Below are 17,804 nucleotides of genomic sequence, written 5' to 3'. Positions count from 1 at the left end.
TTCTGTCTTTGATACCATTGAAATGTTCGAGAAGCATTACATTTACAGTTTTTGCAGGTTGTTAATCAGCTTGACAACTAAATATATTTTATTTGACCTTCGTAGCTAATTTTTCCTGTAATTGTCTAAATGCAAAGTAATTTACAGTGATTCCGGTCGGGGTCATCAATGCTGGTATTGGTACAAACAAGAGAACGAGTATTCCACTGCTCATGTCTACCGGACTGCAGCATTCACCAATAGTAACGTGTAAAATTCCCAGCAAGAACAATCATATGTTTTCAGGTGTGTATGCGTAACTCATCAGTGGAACGCGAGAACCAAAATTTCTCTGCAGAGAAAGAGCGAACTTGCGCGTGCTCTTTATCCGTTCCGTACGAAGCGATCGACCCCCTGTAGACCTGGCTGCTCTCCTAACTCGTACCGCTCCTAGACGGAATCCCTCGATATGATTCAACGTCGACCATTATTTGCTATCCACCATTGCCGATACTTTTCATTGATCACACATACTATTAAGCGGAAATCCCAAATGACTAAAGTGCTACGTCACCTACAGCCATTCAGCTAACGAAAGCAAATGAAACCGGTTTTTGCTAAATTGATTCGGTTGCCAGAATCAATAAAATAATTTCGACAACATTTTGTTCCAAGACCTTAAGCCTCTAGCTTTATTGTATTAGGTACTTTTTTCAAAAATTAACTTGAACTTCTCAAAAAAGTGAAAACAAACCTGCTGCTTAAATGCTTAAGTCATTCAAAACTGCATTACCTGATTTCACCAAGTTTCGGGCCCACGTTACGTAGGACTCTGGTATCTTGGGGCCTCAAAATCTCAATCTATGTCTACCGAAATAGAAACAGAAACTGCCTAAAATTTATTTAAGTATTATAAATAAAACAAACGATAACGAAACCACCGAGAGGTAGTGTGTAGGTAGATTTTAAAATTCATAATGTTAGTTTAGGTATACTAGGACGCTTTCGGTACATATTAATTATTTCAACAATGTATAAATAATTTCAAATACCTATAAACCATTGGTTGTGCAGGCCAGAATGGCTTTGGTATAAAAGCTTCTGTTCAACTGATTGTCTTTCATATCAGAATCAATCACGTTATTAATTATAAAACATAACAAAATTATCAATAACAAAACTTTCCTAATTAAACAAATCGTCATCGGAAAAAAGGTGACGAAATCTCAATCGTACCGTGCAATTGGGAGCACTGGAAACCCACCAGGCGCTGACCTAGACTGCTAACGATAGTGAGAGAGAATTTGAAAAAGAGATTTCACGATATGCGCATTCGTGCGTACTGGAAACTCAGAGCTATGGTGCTACGGAGCTTCGACACTGCTCAATTTTTAGTCGAGGCTTAACGCCCGAAGAAGAAACATCAATTCGAAAAGAAATTAGCGTGCCGCGAGCCGGTAGCTCATATAATAACACAAAAAAAAATCCATAGGAAATATGCCGGATTCGTCGTGAGAGCGAGAGACCAATTGCGAGTACATGCCGGTCATGTGGTAGAAAGGGACGGTAACAAAGATTTCAACGTTGTTCAGTTTGGTACGAGGCAGGTCTCGCGCAAACAAGAGAAAGAGCGTAGACCAAGAAGAACGCACGGGCAGGCCTGGTTTCAATACTGAAGAAAAGGACACTAGTGAAAAAGCCACGGATCGAGCGCGTGTGTATTGTGGCAAGTGAAAGAAGAAAATCGATATTATGTGAATGTGTCAAAATCAGGTCACTGTGGATTTAAAGCAAGCCAGGCTGCAAAGCCGTAGATCGATGCCTGATTAGTCTTAAAGTTAGACAAATCACAAATAAAATTTGACAAAAAGTGTGATACTCGTTTTGGACCGTCGATCGGTTGCGAAAACATATTCGTGTCGTTTCGCGAATTTAACGAAAAATCATTTGGTCCCTCTTAGTGAAGACTGAGCTGAAGACGTTCGCGAAGATTTGGGAATAGAGGAACAGCACGAGCACACGAGCAGTCGGATTTTTTGCTGTCAGTCTAATTCCACATTATCGACTGCAACGATCAAATTATCAGCGCCATTTCGTTTTAAGAAGACTGAGTTCTTGCAGCCAACAGCATCCAATTTTCATCAGAAGCAGGAGCAAACTACCGCCGGTGATTACACTGTCTACGCACGTAGAGCCGTTTGCAGTAGTTTGGAATTTCATTAGCTGGATGTTCCTGATAAGTGTTAATTTGGTGGCAACGACGAAAATAAAGTGAAACCACGTCAGAATTCGATTGTGATCTGAATTAATAAAGTTGAAGCATATCGGTAGATTTGGAAATTGCATGTATACGGTGCCAAATAAAAAAGTGTGTGTTAATGAATATTAAGCATTAAAATAAAAGAGAAAATTCCAATGAAAATTGGTTGAAGTGTGGATTGGCAGTGTCGTTCACCCGTTCAGGTGGTTCGGGTAACACCTCGGGGTCTAGCATCGGAGTGGAATAAAATCAATACCACCAACACTATCAGCACTAGCAGGATGGCAATGGCAGCATGTTATTCAAACTATGAGCTCTCGGCGGGTTCAGGAATCTCCCACCAGCAGCAAGCCCAGTTGCATCACATACCTGTGTCCACGAGGCTGACTAGCGCTGCACCTATGGCACAGAAGGACTATAGTATTCCGCTACATGTAGACTGCAGTGTGGAGTATGAATTACCAAATCAAGCCAAACCTCCAGTAGGAGCTCGGGTGGAACCGTTATTGATGATTCATCCCTGTTATTTTCGTAAAATGGAAAGTCAGCGACGCAGTCCATTTATAAATAATATGCCAAATTCATCCCGTAGTTCTAATTCAATTGTTGCCAATGTTGTTGATTCGTCATCGATGAGCCGGCGCAGCTCAAAATCTAGTTCACAGCAAACTTCGCAGCAGCCGCAGCAACATGTTGTAGTCTCTAGTCATCAAAGCAGTATGCATCATCATCAAAATCTACAGCAACAGATTGATGAATACGTACAGCGACAGATGGCTCAAAGGTCCCAACAGGCGCACTATCCTGTGGGAGCAAGCAGTCAACAGCAGCAGCAACAACAACAGTCACAGCATGTTCAATCACAACATCATCGCCATCATTCGCATCAACCACCGCCACAGCAACAGCAAATCCATCAACAGTCACATGTATCCAGTCAACAACAATCCTCCAATCAATACAGTTTGCAAAGTCAGCAGCAGCAACAACAGCAACTAGCAAATACCTCAGACTGGAGCCGTTACATGGGCCCCGACGGGGTAGTTCGGAACTACGGAAAGGTCAATATAGCCAATCAAACTGCCTATAGCAACAGCAACAACAACAACAACAACAGCAAATCAAAAGCTATTAAACGTTGTAATACGGGTATGACCCAGTTGGCGCACACAAATGCCGCCGGCACTGGTCAGCAACAACAGCAGCCGAATTTGATGCCGGCCAGCTGTGCTGCATTCAATAGTAACAGCAGTTTGGAGGGTGGCCTGCCATCCGGTCCTCGGTGGGACGTTGAAAAGACTTCAATGGCCGCTGTGCCTCGTGATTTTCAGGCTGGTCCCGAATCGTTACCGATCAAAGTGAATGCTAGTCTACTGGCGAGCGGAAATAGTTCCCAAACTGCCAGCAGTAACAATAATAACTATCAACCGTCGGCAACAATGTACCGAAATCCGTCGGTCGTTGGCAAACGTGATGCTATGCTTTCTGGAGGCTGTGGTGTATATAGTAATAGTAGCAACAATAATAACAATAACACTAGTATCAATAACAGCACGGAACTGGGACTATCAACTAATGGTCTGTGGGACTCAGCGGCGCTTTTAGAGAAAAGTCCAATGGCTACGATACCACGTGACTATCAAGCTGGTCCAGATCACATGTCGTGTGGCAAAATGGTGGGCGCTGGCAGTGCCATGCTCACATCCGGCCATGCGTTGCTGCGAAGCAGCAATCATCACACCAGTTCCAGTAGCAATAGCATCAATAGCAGCAGTAGCTATCAGTCGGAAAAGGTTGCTCTGTTCGGCAAGTATCGACAGCACCAGAGGACATCCCATCGACTGCATCCCTACATGATGACCGGTTCGATGGGCGGTTCATTTCCGCCGCTGATGGCTCCAGCATTCCCTCAGATGCAGCAAGTGTCGTGTTACAATGTGTGATTTTAATGCTTATCGGTAAAGAAAAAATTGATGAGAGTAAATGAAAAGAAGGAATAATTTATTAATGATTATTCTTTGCTATAATCTCTTTGTTTGTGTCTTAAAACGACGAAGAACATGAAGGTAAAAATATAAAAAAATATAATCGAGCAACTTTTTTTGTTGCATTTAAATGTGATAGTAGTTTTACTCCAAGCAACTTCGAAAGATAGTAAGAAAGTAATGATTACAAAATAGGATACAAGTTAAACAAAATATCGCTATATATAAAAATATGTGTTCCAAAGAAAGTCATGCGAAATGTAGTGAATGCAGAAAAAAATGCTACAACAAATGAAAAAGATAGAAATGCCGTCGGATGTTTTAAAAGAGCAGAAGAAGCAAGAAAATAAAGCTAAAACAGAAATAGTACGAGAGTTCGATAATCCGCGAAAGTTGAAAAGTTTGTCGTGTACAGATTACCACAAGGAAGAAATAAGAAAAAATAAAGTGCTGATGATGTGCAGGATGTTGGAAGAGATTGTGAGAAAAGAATGAGTTGCAGAGATTCCTAGCCACCATTTTGGATTACCGTTGATGTTCTCATCAGTCATCGGAAAAGTACGACTGTTTTGTACCTCCATTGACTAAAACTGCGCTACTGTGTGCGAAATCAGCTTTACTCATCAATATTTATCAGTGATAACCATCGTTATAGCCGTGGGGAAGTTTTAAGCTATTCCAAAACGAAATATTGTCGGTTTTTGCATCACTACCGACATCACTATCATCATCGTTCTTTAAAAACCAACACAAAGATAATCTACACGCATCCGTTCGCCTGAGGCTAACAACTGTCAACGGACTGTCCCATAAACTTATCCAACCTTTGCCTGGACTATTTGGATTACCGAGTTTTCTTACTGCTAGTTCTTGGCTCCACTACTCATCTCCTCGCTAAAATATAAATTACACTTACTGAAAGCAAACATACAAACACATAAACACATCTACAATCACACTCACAACTATGCGAGAACCCTCTTCCTATCTAACTACAAAATTGAGGGATTAGAACTGATTTCCGGAATATATATCTTAATAAGTAACTAAAACGGTCAGAAACCTTTGAAAAGACACAACATTTAGCTCGCCCTCGAATGATATTGTTACGTTTCTATTATTATTGGTTTGTCTATGTTGATTTGTTATTTTCTAGAAACCATTTCTTCTGTTTCAATAAAGTGCTTTTAAGTAAACTTCAGTTCATGATTATCGAAATAAAAAAAAAACATAATTATATCGCATAAAAATATTCTCACAGTGAAAGATATCCGTACATGAGTCTATGCGTAAGATTTGCTATCTATCATGAAATTATGATTATATTTTATTTTCTATTATGTTTCTTTTATTAACGAGGAATAAAAACTCCATCTAGCTGCTTTAAACAAAATTAACCGAGGGGAAAAAATAGCAAAAAACATAACGAGTCGTTGGAATTATTAAGCAAAATTGTATCAAAAATTATACCAAACGTAACCGAAACAAAATAAAACACACCTTAGTGAGAAGAAGAGGATATAGGCAAGTAAAGCAGCATGAATGGTCGCAGTTATTTCTTATGTAAAACTGAAAACTATATGCGAAAACAGCAGTAACCTTGTTTGTACATATTCTTTAGGAGAAACGAATGAAAAGGAATGCTAAACAACTGATACAGATGCATGCAAGTATGCATTAGTCGCAAAAACGCAAAGGAAAACTGACAGAAAATTGAGTAAAACAGTAAACCAATCGTGTATAAATTATGATAATTTAATAATTTAAAAAAAGGTGAAGAAAACTATGGAAAACCACGAAAAATCAAATGAAAATAATAATCGCTCTTATGCAAAAAGTTGAAATATTAACAGCTTTCTTACTACTGATGATAATTGACCTACCAGATTTCTCGACTAGATTTCACCTTCTATCTTTCGTTCGGTATTACGCTTCGAACAGCACTGGCTGATTAAGTTGTTTGTACTGTGCTGGTGTAAAGTAGTCTACACACTATTTCCGTTGTACGAGTAGTTCGCATTTCAAGTCGACAGACTTTTTTCTCAGATTTCAGCTTTACTTCGACTTACTGTTTACAGTGTAGAACGATAAAAATATCTAACTGTGTAGCGTAGTGCTGTTTTAATTCTTTTAACTTAATGTTGTGTGAACTACTGCATAACATTGGCTATGGTGCTGTGTTGCGAAACAATTGCACCTAATTTTGTTTAATATATAAGCTGCTGAACCACGCAAATTGTTTGTAACCAAGTTAGTTACATCGGCATCGTTGAAAGAAAAAATACAGTCACAAATCTTTCAAGTCCTTCTCGTTAGCTGTAAAGCAGAATATACCATTGTTAGGCTAGGCTGACACGCTGTTATAATCCATTCATACTACAGTGGATATCATGTGATATCGTTCATCTTGATATCGAATTTCATACAACAAACTAGATGTATGGCCCCTGATATCAAGATACGCGATATCACATGATATCCGCTACAGTGTGGACAAGTCATTTGATTTGTGTCTGATTTTTTCGCAATCCACATTCATGAAAAGAAAAAAATTGATGGCGAGGTAAAATAATAAACCGAAGTGGACCTTCGTTCATCAGGTCATCGGCAACTTTTTATAATGTTTGAAGTTATATTTTTTTAACTCATGGCGGTTGCTTGCTGGAGCAGTGTTTATAATACAAATTTTGTTAGAAGGAGTCATCGTTACACCCGATTCACTGGGTAGACTGCAACTTTTACTAAAGTGGTTTTTACACCAATGTAGAGTAGGTAAATCATAAGCTCAATTCTAGCCTCATTAGAAAACTAGTTTGACAGAAGGCAACACAAAATAATACCTATTTTCATTTTAAATCACTGATATTCTATCACGAGGGGGTTTTAATCGAATTAAGTTCAACGGAATGAAAATGTATCCATTGGACGTATTTAACTTACTGTTTTAATAATCCTTTCGGTTTGATAATAAATGGTGACTTATTATGTGAATTTCTTCTCACATGTTTTCTGATCACATTATTAATATCAAGGCTGAATCTATACGAATTTGACAAAAAAATATCATCAGTTTGGGTATATTCACTACCTACTATACCGCTGCATACGCTTTGTAGGCGGTTCGACTAAAGGTTAGAATAAAAGCATGAAATGAGGGGCAGTAAGGAAATTTTGTAGGTATACAAATTCAATAACGCTTGTTTGATCTTGTCATTCTCAATACGTAAGTAAGTCAGTTGATGGTCCTCGTTCTAAAAAAAACATTTTCTGTGAACGAAACCTGTTGCTGTCACATTCAATTATAATGACTCTTTGTGCGTTGTCAAGACGGAGAATTCTAACTCTCCCGCAGATTATTAAATTGTATTCCATGTTGGTTTTGCTTTTGAATAACGTCAATAATTCTGCCTAATTTTAGAATGTGCACCAAAATACAAGACATTTCATTGTTATAAATGTCTTTTAAGAATATGTAAATGAGGTGCACAAAATTTGTTTGTTATTTGTTTTGACCTTGACCTTGACCGTGACCACAAAATATCATGCCATGGGATAAAAACTCGGGTGCTCCATTTCAAACTCTGGAATTTCAACCAACTTGGCGTCTATTTGTTAGTGTATACCGTGGAGTATTATGAAATTGATCAGTAGAATGTTCGTTGATCGTGATACAAAGTATTTATCAAATAATACTGATCTTAGAATACTAGATAATGTTTATGTATCTTCGAATACAGCTTTTGTGTGATTTGCGTATTTTTTGAAATTATGCTTTGTCAAAACTCAGTAAAACTTTAAGGAACAAGTTTCAAAATACAAAAATTATATTTAATTTACTTGAAGTGAACTGACTTTAATATAATGTAGGTTACACTTGGAAACCTGTGTAAAATTTGATGAAAGGTAAAAAAAATTCGGATTCATTTCATTCTAGGGATTTTTCTTGCCATAGGGCTTGTACATGATCTCTCTGAATTCATTAGAAACTACGCACCTTAATGCTGCTGTTTCGTAGGAAAAAAATCTAGGAAAATTGAAAAAGTTGGGCCACTTTTAAAAGAAATTGTGGAAAAAACTAGACAGGAAACACGCCTGATCTGCCGTTATCTCGCAGACTAGTTTTAAACATAATAGCATTCGTTGCCTCTGCCATTTTCCATCTACACTTCTTCCGTACGAAAATCACAAGTGCGCTTGAGTTGTCCACGAGCATGGACAAGCTTCGTGGCCTTAGAGGGCTATAGTATGATCAAAGTTTTGTAGATAACCAACTTTGTGCCGCGGCGAATTTTATTCGAGCAGAGCGTCTTCCGGAGTCCAAAAAAGGCACGATTTCCCGGCATAGGACCTCGACTAATTTCTCTGATAATGTCGTTCTCGATAATCACCAGTTAGCCTTGGTCCACGCACTTGTCAACTAACTCGATAACTGAATCCGTCGTCGGAGATTAACACGGTCTTCTCTGGAATCAATTGTATGCTTCTATGCATCATCCCGATCACGGAAATATCCATATTGAGTGGTATTCAATAATTTTGGGATGTTTACCAGAGAGCAGGAGTTGTCATCTTGGATTTCATAAAAGCATGCAGACTTAATTTCTGGCCTCTGGGTATCATTCTGGTTCCGTAAATTCTCAAATTGGGTGGTATTTGGCCATTTTGGTTTGTTATTTGGAAACCAGATGTTGCCATCTTAGAATTTAGAAGAATCTCTGGGGTCGATTCTTAGCTCCTGTGCATCATTTCAATCATTTTAAGCTGTTCTCCGGAAAAATTGTTCCAAATATGTATTTCATTTGGACGGAACCCTTCTCTTGCAGAGAAGGAAGAAGGGTCGTACCACCATAGAAATATTTGCTGCTCCCAAAAACTTCTACATGCCAAATTTGGTTCCATTTGCTAGATTAGTTCTCGAGTCGTTGAATGTAATAAACGCATCGCAAACATAGTTGTGTTGGATTTACGTCACGTGGAGTAGAAATGGCGGTTACGTCATTTCGTTTTCATGAATTACTGACGCTATTTTAACACTTTTGTTCGAATTTTAGCGCCTATAGGACCAATTCGGTGTGTTCTATCGTTTAATCGCAAAAAAACTCAAATCGACCATTTTGGCGCTTACATCAGTCTGCGAGATTACGGCAGTGATGGTGTGAACTCCTTGAATTTTAGGTATTTGATAATAAATTACACTGCTGTTCAAAAAAATCTAAATTTTAAATTCATATTTTAAAGCAAGAGTGAGGAGCAAAATGACACACCTTATTGTTTTTGTAACAAGACAAAACTATCATAAAATTAAGTTTTGTTACCAAGTATTACATTTCAAATGTATTACTAAAGTTTTTCTTTTTTTCTAATAGGGGGATTTGTTAGTAGCTTAAGTAATTATGATAAGTATTAGTAAATAATGAGTATGTGTGTCCAACCACAAATGGTGACTTCTCAACACTGTTAGTAATTTGTAATTTTAATTGTTAGGATTTGTTTGCTTTCGCAATTAGGACTTATCATTCGTAGGGATTTAAACCTACTTGTCAAGAAAGGAAAGCAAACTTAAAACTAACTTAAATACTAACTTATTGGCTATAAAGAGAGCTTATCGTAGCATTGAGGATTGCAACGATTTTTGTCGAAAATTGTTAATAATTTTATTTGACCTAGCTTCTAATGGTTCAACACCAGTAAGTCTATGTAATTCGAGTGTACCAAACCTAGGAGGACGCTTCAAAATCATTTTCAGAATTTTATTCTGAATCCTTTGGAGCGTTTTCTTCCTTGTTGAACAGCAACTTGACCAGATCGGTACAGCATAAAGCATTGCTGGTCTAAAAATTTGTTTGTAAATCAAAAGTTTGTTCTTTAAACAAAGTTTAGAATTCCTGTTAATGAGAGGATATAAACATCTCGTATATTTGATGCACTTGGCTTGTATACTCTCAATGTGCTTTATGAAAGACTTATGAGGAAAAATTATCATTTGAGTTTTAGAAGCATTGGGAGAGATTTTCCACTTTTGCAAGTAGGAAGAAAAAATATCGAAACTTTTCTGCAATCGACTGCATATGACACGAAGGCTTTTTCCTTTTACGGAAATGCTTGTGTCATCGCAGAACAATGACTGTGCATCCTGGAGGCAAATCAGGAAGATCTGAAGTGGATATGTTATACAGGACTGGGCCCAAGACTGAACCTTGAGGCACACCTGCTCTGACAGGAAATCTATCAGATTTTGAATTCTGATAGACAACCTGCAGAGTTCGGTCAGTAAGATAATTTTTCAAAATTTTGATTAGGAAAATTGGAAAATTAAAAGTTTGCAATTTCGCAATCAAACCTTTATGCCAAACACTGTCGAATGCTTTTTCTATGTCTAAAAGAGCAGCTCCAGTGGAATAACCTTTAGATTTGTTAGCTCGTATCATATTAGTAACTCTGAGCAATTGATGAGTTGTGGAAAACTAAAGTTTTTCTAAATTCGTTTGTAGTATGAGAACTTCATTTTCTTATTTTAAATATAAGCTTTCTACAAGATAAGCATCCGATGGTTGACAATTGTGAACGTCAAAGACACGATAGTATCTTTGGAAAGATGTATTCAATGAAATATCTTCTTCTGTAATCCAATTGTTACCGTTATCTTAAAAAAAACTTTTTGTTTACCTTTAGTAATTCCTATACGAAAACAAAGTTATTTAAAATAGCTAAACCCATTTCTTCTTACCTATTTCGTAATTTACCCACAACGAGTTTGCCAACCGGTTTGATTGCTATGACAATCACCGAAAGATTTTCGGCGAAACCAATTCACCTTATAAACCACAATTACACAAGAGTTTTTTATGTCCTTTTATTTCTAGTTTCTGTAGTTTCCGAATAGTTTACTTGTAATTCTCAAAACTAAGAAAGTTAGACTAAAACAGTTCAGAACACATCTCACCCCATAACTTCGGAATCTTTGATGAAATCATCATGTGTTTACATGTGTGATCAGCTGACCTAATAATGCTGCTAATTCATGCAATGTTGCCAGCTTATTTCTCTCGGCTGCTTCGAGAACTATACTTAAAACCAGTAAAAGTCAATGGGTTCTTATTTTCCATCTTCTATTTCGAGATAAAAATTTGGTTCTATTACTTCATATAAAGCGAGTACAGTAATGAAAAAATGTATTAAAACTTTATAATAGGTATGAAGAAAAAATTTTCTTCAGGTATCGGTGCATTCATTACAATAACGTGGAAAAAAATGAAGTTGGGTAATAATGATATTTTTAAGGAACAATTTGTATTAAATTACTATTATGGGTAAAGAATTATTTCAATCAGGAGAAACAAAAATCAGCAGATGAGACATCCAGAAAAAAATATCCTGCTGGTTTTCTGATGTACTAGCTATAAATAAATCAAGAATGGCTTGACTACGTAACCAAATGAGTATTCGATCTCGTTTTGCTCCACCCGACCGAAACGTTACTCAACCACCATTTTTACGTCAAAACGATTATCGTCATACGGGAAAATCCTTGAACTCACGTCACGTTGCTGGTGCGCACACAGAATAATGGAGAGAATCCCCACTGGGTGCTTCTCGTGACAGGAAAAGTAGAATAATCCGCGTGGATTGTTCAATTGCGTTTTTTTATTTCTCTTCAAGATGTCTTATGAGCGCGACAGGGGTTATTGTATTGTAGTATGTCAAGCGAAATCGATGTTGAAGCTAAGCCAATTAATGTGTTGTTTTCGAAACGGTAAATTGCTGTTTGTCTTCGTATGTGTTTTTCTGAAGACTTTCCCAAATTATTCGGAATGGCTGACTGTGTGAGCGGACAGTCTGGCTCACACATACAGATAACAGGATATATCCTGTTGAAAGAACATCAAAAACAGCTGGTCTCTCAATATAATCTCTGTCGGGGAGTCAAATTACGATGGCAATAGCAGTCCCAGCACAAAAACAATTTTATGTTCCAGACATCGGTAACAAAAAAACCTGCAGTTTTGGGACATGCGCAGATCAACGGGCGTGGTACGAAAGATTGTTGTAAAGAGGCAGATTCGCTGCGAGTGTGCCAAAGAGCAGCAAACCAACATTGGCCCCCATTTGTTCTTCAGTCCATCGAAACGGCTAGACCCAGCAAAGAAACTACAGGCGCTCTCAGCAGTAGATGCCGTTCTCCGTGCCTCACCAAGTGCTCCGAAGAGAGATTTTTGCTGCTCTCCCACGTTGATTTTTCGCGATGTCGGCTGTCTCAAACACGATTGCGATTGTCCGTTCCAAGCGCAGAAGATAAATTAAGAGATAAACCTTTGGCTCGCGGCACTTCACATCACCCTACTCCATACTGGAGCTCACGCCTTCCTCCCAATATGCGGTCTACAGCCGCCACCGTGGAATACTCGGTTTGCCGGCACCTCTGGAGACGAGGTAGAAAATAAAATTGAAGATAGTTTCTATTACTGCCTGCTTTGACTACCTTAACTATCTCTGAATGTGGTCTCTGCCAACGTGGAGTGGGTGGACGAGAAGTATGACTGAAGGTGTTAAACCAGCATTCGTTTTTTTATGTTGTGCTTAGAATTCTTACTTTTTGAATTAAGCACCATGAATCCTCGGGCCGTAAGTAATGGTGGAAATTGATTCAATTACTACAAGAAGATTGTACTTGGAGTTTTAAAACGAGTTGTTCATATCATAGCGTTGCTCAGAAAATGGTGAGCTTTCAGCGTCAGCTTCCTAACAGAACTCGGCGGAGGTAATTGCCAACAGATATCAAATTTATTGCAGAATGCAAGGCGAAGGTAATACAAATAGATTAAGTTTCGCTTGAAATCAATTTTACGGCCTTCTTTTTCACGTCCATTGTATAATTTTCCTCAGATTGTAAAAATTTTCGAAACACATGCCGATCGAATCAGTCGACTGGTCGGCTCACGAAACAAAATAGATATTCTTCGCTGCGCAAATTCAGCAGTACGTATACATAGTTGGGCCGTGTGCTCCGAAGGGAATACAGGAACAGGCAGTGGCAGTGAATAGCAGAGACGATGGGAAGGATGGAAGCATGCAGCGGCAGATAAAAATTCGTTTTATTGTTCCTTCTGCCGGGTTATACCCTCGGGTTTTATTATTTTTTACGACTTTCGGTGCTTTTAGAATTGCTGCTCTAAAGCCACAGTATATACCTCCGGTTGTAGCTATCTGGGCAAAGCTATCTGTTTGCGCCTTTTATCTCGGTACGTGCTCTGGGGGGGTTTGTAGCCTGGCCGCTCTTCATAGCCCAGCGTGCATAGTGCCAGTAGAGGTATCTAACATTTTCCATTATTAATCGCCTGTGAGTCAGATTGCCCGTGGGTTGTAACTTTGGATCGTATGGTGCACCCATTTATAGCGCAGTGGAGCTGGTAGATTATGGAACTAGAGCTATATTTTCACTGACGGCTGTACTATTAATTTATCTAACATTGTATTTAGCAATGGTATTCAATTTGTGTAGCAGTACCGAGCCATAAATTGTGTACATGCCGAATTAAAACCGTCTTTCGTTCCTAGTGGCTGGCTGATTATGAACATGAATCATCCGGATCGAGTTGAGGTCCAATTTAATGTCACGCAGGAAAAGGAGAACGAGGGTTGGTTTCACGGCGACCTTCGAAAAAGCGTATGGCTAAGGAAGCATTATTTTGTGACATGATTAATGAATGAAAGAGCTTTAACGCTTTCGGAGCTTAGCCTTCTGTTTGAAAAGATTTCACCGATGTTCCGATCCGCAACATTGAGTACAAGTTACGAGAATATTTTTGTCTTTACTAGGGTTTATTCGTTAGATAAAAGCGGTAATAGCTGACCACAGTAGAAAAATAATATTGTTTGTGATACTTATTTTGATTATTACTTTTAAATCAGTTTTTGACAACTATAAAGGTTTGACAATTTTAGTTTTAACGAAAAAAAAATACGAAGATTTGGAAGATTGTCAAAACTAATAAATAAAAATATGAAATAAATAATGTAAACGAAGTATGTACGTATTTTTGGAGTAGACACGAATGAAAATATCTATGGAGCAGTTTTATAAAAAGCGAACAAATCCCGTTAAATATAGGCAACGTTACTCAATTGTCAGATTCCTGATGTAATCCAGAATTTGTTTTCAATAAGTTGCAAATCATGAGCAGTTTTCTTGTGCCGTAATAGTTTTTACTATTTTGAATATTACTACTACTGTGTTGATTGCAAATTGCTCTGATATTTTTCTTCCACTTCTGAGAAAGGTGAATTTGAGCCCGAATAATGAATATTTTCGTTATGTCTTCTCAAAAAAAGTCCCCATGTAAAATTTTAGCTCAATCGTGCAGCAGCTTCCTTTCCGAGGTACAGTCACAAAATTTCATTCCCACATACAAACATTTGTTGAAACCCTCTATTGCATAGTCTACAATAGTATGTTTTCCCGACATTTTTTCGCCAGAATAAAGTGCTGATACTAGACACCTGGTTTTCCACGAGACAAACAACGACGACCGTATGACAGCGCAATGAGTAGGCATCAGAAAAAAATAACGATAAAGTTTCCAAATCCAAGAATGAATCGACACGCTGAGATGCGATATCGTTAACAAATGACATCATTGCGAATTCACGACGGGCTTTTAATGATCGGATGTCGATAAGTCTGCAGCGTTCGTCATATGAGCCGTTGCGAACCAGAGTGGTCTATGTGCCATCGAGCAAATTGTTCAGAAGAAGCCATTTTCGAAAAATCTCTGAAAAAAATTCTGTTCTGGATTTTTTTAAACAAAATGTTATAATATAAAAGTTATGAAGTGGTTTAACATTGGAATACGTAAAATTAATAGTGTCTCTGCGAAATCGGTGATTTTATCTCACCAATGTACATAGACCACTCTGACTTCATATATATATATATATATATATATATATATATATATATATATATATATATATATATATATATATATATAAATATATATAAATATATATATATATATATATATATATATATATATATATATATATATATATATAAATATATATATATATATATATATATATATATATATATATATATATATATATATATATATATATATATATATATATATATATATATTCACTGGAATCCTCGAATCGTTTCGGAACAGAGTGGTCTATGTACACAAACCCGGTAAATGACTAAGAAAATGACGGTAAATCGTATAAAATGGCTAGTGTCACATGTTATATGATACATATAGCATGTCACATGTAAGATGTCACGTGTTACATTACAACACAACATGTTACATGTTACATAATATTTTACATGTTACATTTTTCGTGTTACATAACGTGTAATAGTTACATATCACGTGTGACATGTACAAAACAAGTGGCATGTTCCTTATCACATGTAATATGCTACATGTTACGTGTTACATGATAGTATTACATCGATTTATGTACATAGACCACTCTGTTCCGAAACAAAACGGCCATTCTGTTTCGGACGAATTTTCAACACGGAATAAATTAGCTTTAAAATTCGATTTTCCGAAATTTTCCTAATCTCCCAACTTTAGCTTCTTGAGTAGATGCGGTTTATGCAAAAAAACTCATTTTCGAAAAAAATGGTCTTTAGACCACTCTGTTCCGCAACGGCTCATATGATGGTAGGGGAAATGATGTCCATCGTAGATTACGAAGTGCATATAACAGTAATTGCTTTTGCACTGATTCTATTCTGTCTACATGAGTTGCAGAAAACGGAGACCATACAATGCTACAGTATTCCAGAAGTGACCTGACATAGGAATTATAAAGTGTTTTCATTGTGTATGGATCTTGGAAGTTATAGCAGAAACGTTTTATAAAGCTGAGCATGTTACTAGTTGTTACTGAGCATGTTACTTATTAATAATTGTATTGTAATGATCAGTGAATGTTAATTTTGAGTCGAGTATGATTCTCAAGTCCCTAACTCGTTCACATTTCTCTACTACCTGATCTCCTAAGGAAATAATAATGCTTGGTATGTTTCTTTTTCTGCCAACAGCCATAGAACTACATTTTTTACGTTTAGCTGAAGAAGGCTTTTTGACGTAGGACTACGTCTAACCGCACTATATCGAGATACATTCTGCGGAAACTAAAACCAAGGTGTAACGTCGGAATGAAAGATTTCAAACGGTTATACTGATGGAACCACATGATGGATCACAATAGTCAATATGTCGTTGGATTGATAAAATGATGGACAATTTTGTGATTCTTCAGCTATCATTATCATTTCATTGTTAAACAGTGAAAATTTCATAAAAGTTTCAAGGTCGAATTTTCACGAACAGTATACCAATCACATACGAGCACGCCAGGCACAGACTTCATGAGTAGACACCAACTGCCTGCTGTGATATCCTGAATAGCAGTGGCAAAAAAAAATTTGACAGAACCTCCCCGTCCCAATAGGTCAACTAACGTTTGCTTCTATGAGCCTAGACTATTTTGATGTCTTGAAGGTAGAGCTTTTTTGGAAAGTTTGTAACTACCTCTACTATCAGACAGTTTCACGTTCTGCTGTTAGAATGTTATCAAAACTGATGTCTCGAAAGAAAACATGCTGGAACAGACTACAGTACTGCACCGAGCAATGTATGAATAGAGCGCTGGTCACTCGTCGTCTATCTGTGCAGTAGAACTCGATATTCATTTGTGTGCAGCCAAGTTAAGTAGAGATTTCATTGTCGCTGTCGACGCACAGTGGGGCGTGTTGGATTAACGCGTTAAGTACCTATCGTGTTGCGACCGCTGGAACACAATCGAATTGCCTAAACGGCAATTGTCTTCTTCTTCTTCTTCTTGTTTCGTATAGTAGCAGTAATGTCATTCAATATGATTATTCGGGTTTTAGGGACAGTACGGGACGTCTCGAAATTTTCCGTTGTTCCAGATTTATTGAGGGGAACCGTGGGGTTCCCTTCCCGAGACACAGGCTAGATAGAAGACGGTAGCGAAACATTGCCTGCGACATATCAAACTTTAAGTTTTTGTAAACAACACCGATTCCGGTCATCCGCATCAGCAATAAAACGAACCAAAATACCTATTTTTTGGTGCCTAAATTGGTTAAAAAAAATCACAGGAGGGTTGTGCGCAAAGCCACGACCGCAAGGTTGAAGTAGAATACTTTTACAAGAGAGATAACCCGGCTGCTTGCGTGTCAGTCATTCTTCCTAGCAAATAAATATTGACCGCTCATTGGCAGTATTGAAAATTCTGTGCAAATGAAGTTGAAGTACTACTCAACTTCAGTTTGCACATATTAATACGACCTCACTGAACAGGAAAAGTACAATCTCTTTGCGGCGCAAACAAGTTTCAACAGTCAGAGTATATTTACATGTGAATTCAAATTAAGATAATTAACTTTAACCAAAAGCTCAGAACAAGAAAATATTAAATCTTCATTTCATTTGTTTGGTTGTCCTAAAAAGGACAGTTTGTTGTTGAATTTAAAACCAGATATGACGCTGATTGCATCTCTGTGTTACGCCGATAGCCGATTAACCTACGGCCGG

At 37.6% G+C, this 17,804-nt stretch overlaps 1 protein-coding gene across 1 annotated transcript; it reads left to right on the top strand.

The window, feature by feature from the left end:
- Positions 1-1,364: 1,364 nt before the first annotated feature.
- On the top strand, positions 1,365-6,068 carry LOC129729068 (centrosomal and chromosomal factor-like). Its single transcript, XM_055687553.1, has one exon. It carries the CDS (start codon positions 2,521-2,523, stop codon positions 4,180-4,182), a length of 1,662 nt encoding a protein of 553 aa, XP_055543528.1. The 5' UTR covers positions 1,365-2,520; the 3' UTR covers positions 4,183-6,068.
- The last annotated feature ends 11,736 nt before the right edge of the window (positions 6,069-17,804 follow it).

The sequence above is a fragment of the Wyeomyia smithii genome, chromosome 1 (assembly GCF_029784165.1).
Source record: "Wyeomyia smithii strain HCP4-BCI-WySm-NY-G18 chromosome 1, ASM2978416v1, whole genome shotgun sequence".
NCBI lineage: Eukaryota > Metazoa > Arthropoda > Insecta > Diptera > Culicidae > Wyeomyia > Wyeomyia smithii.
This window is presented reverse-complemented; position numbering and strand designations above follow the sequence as displayed.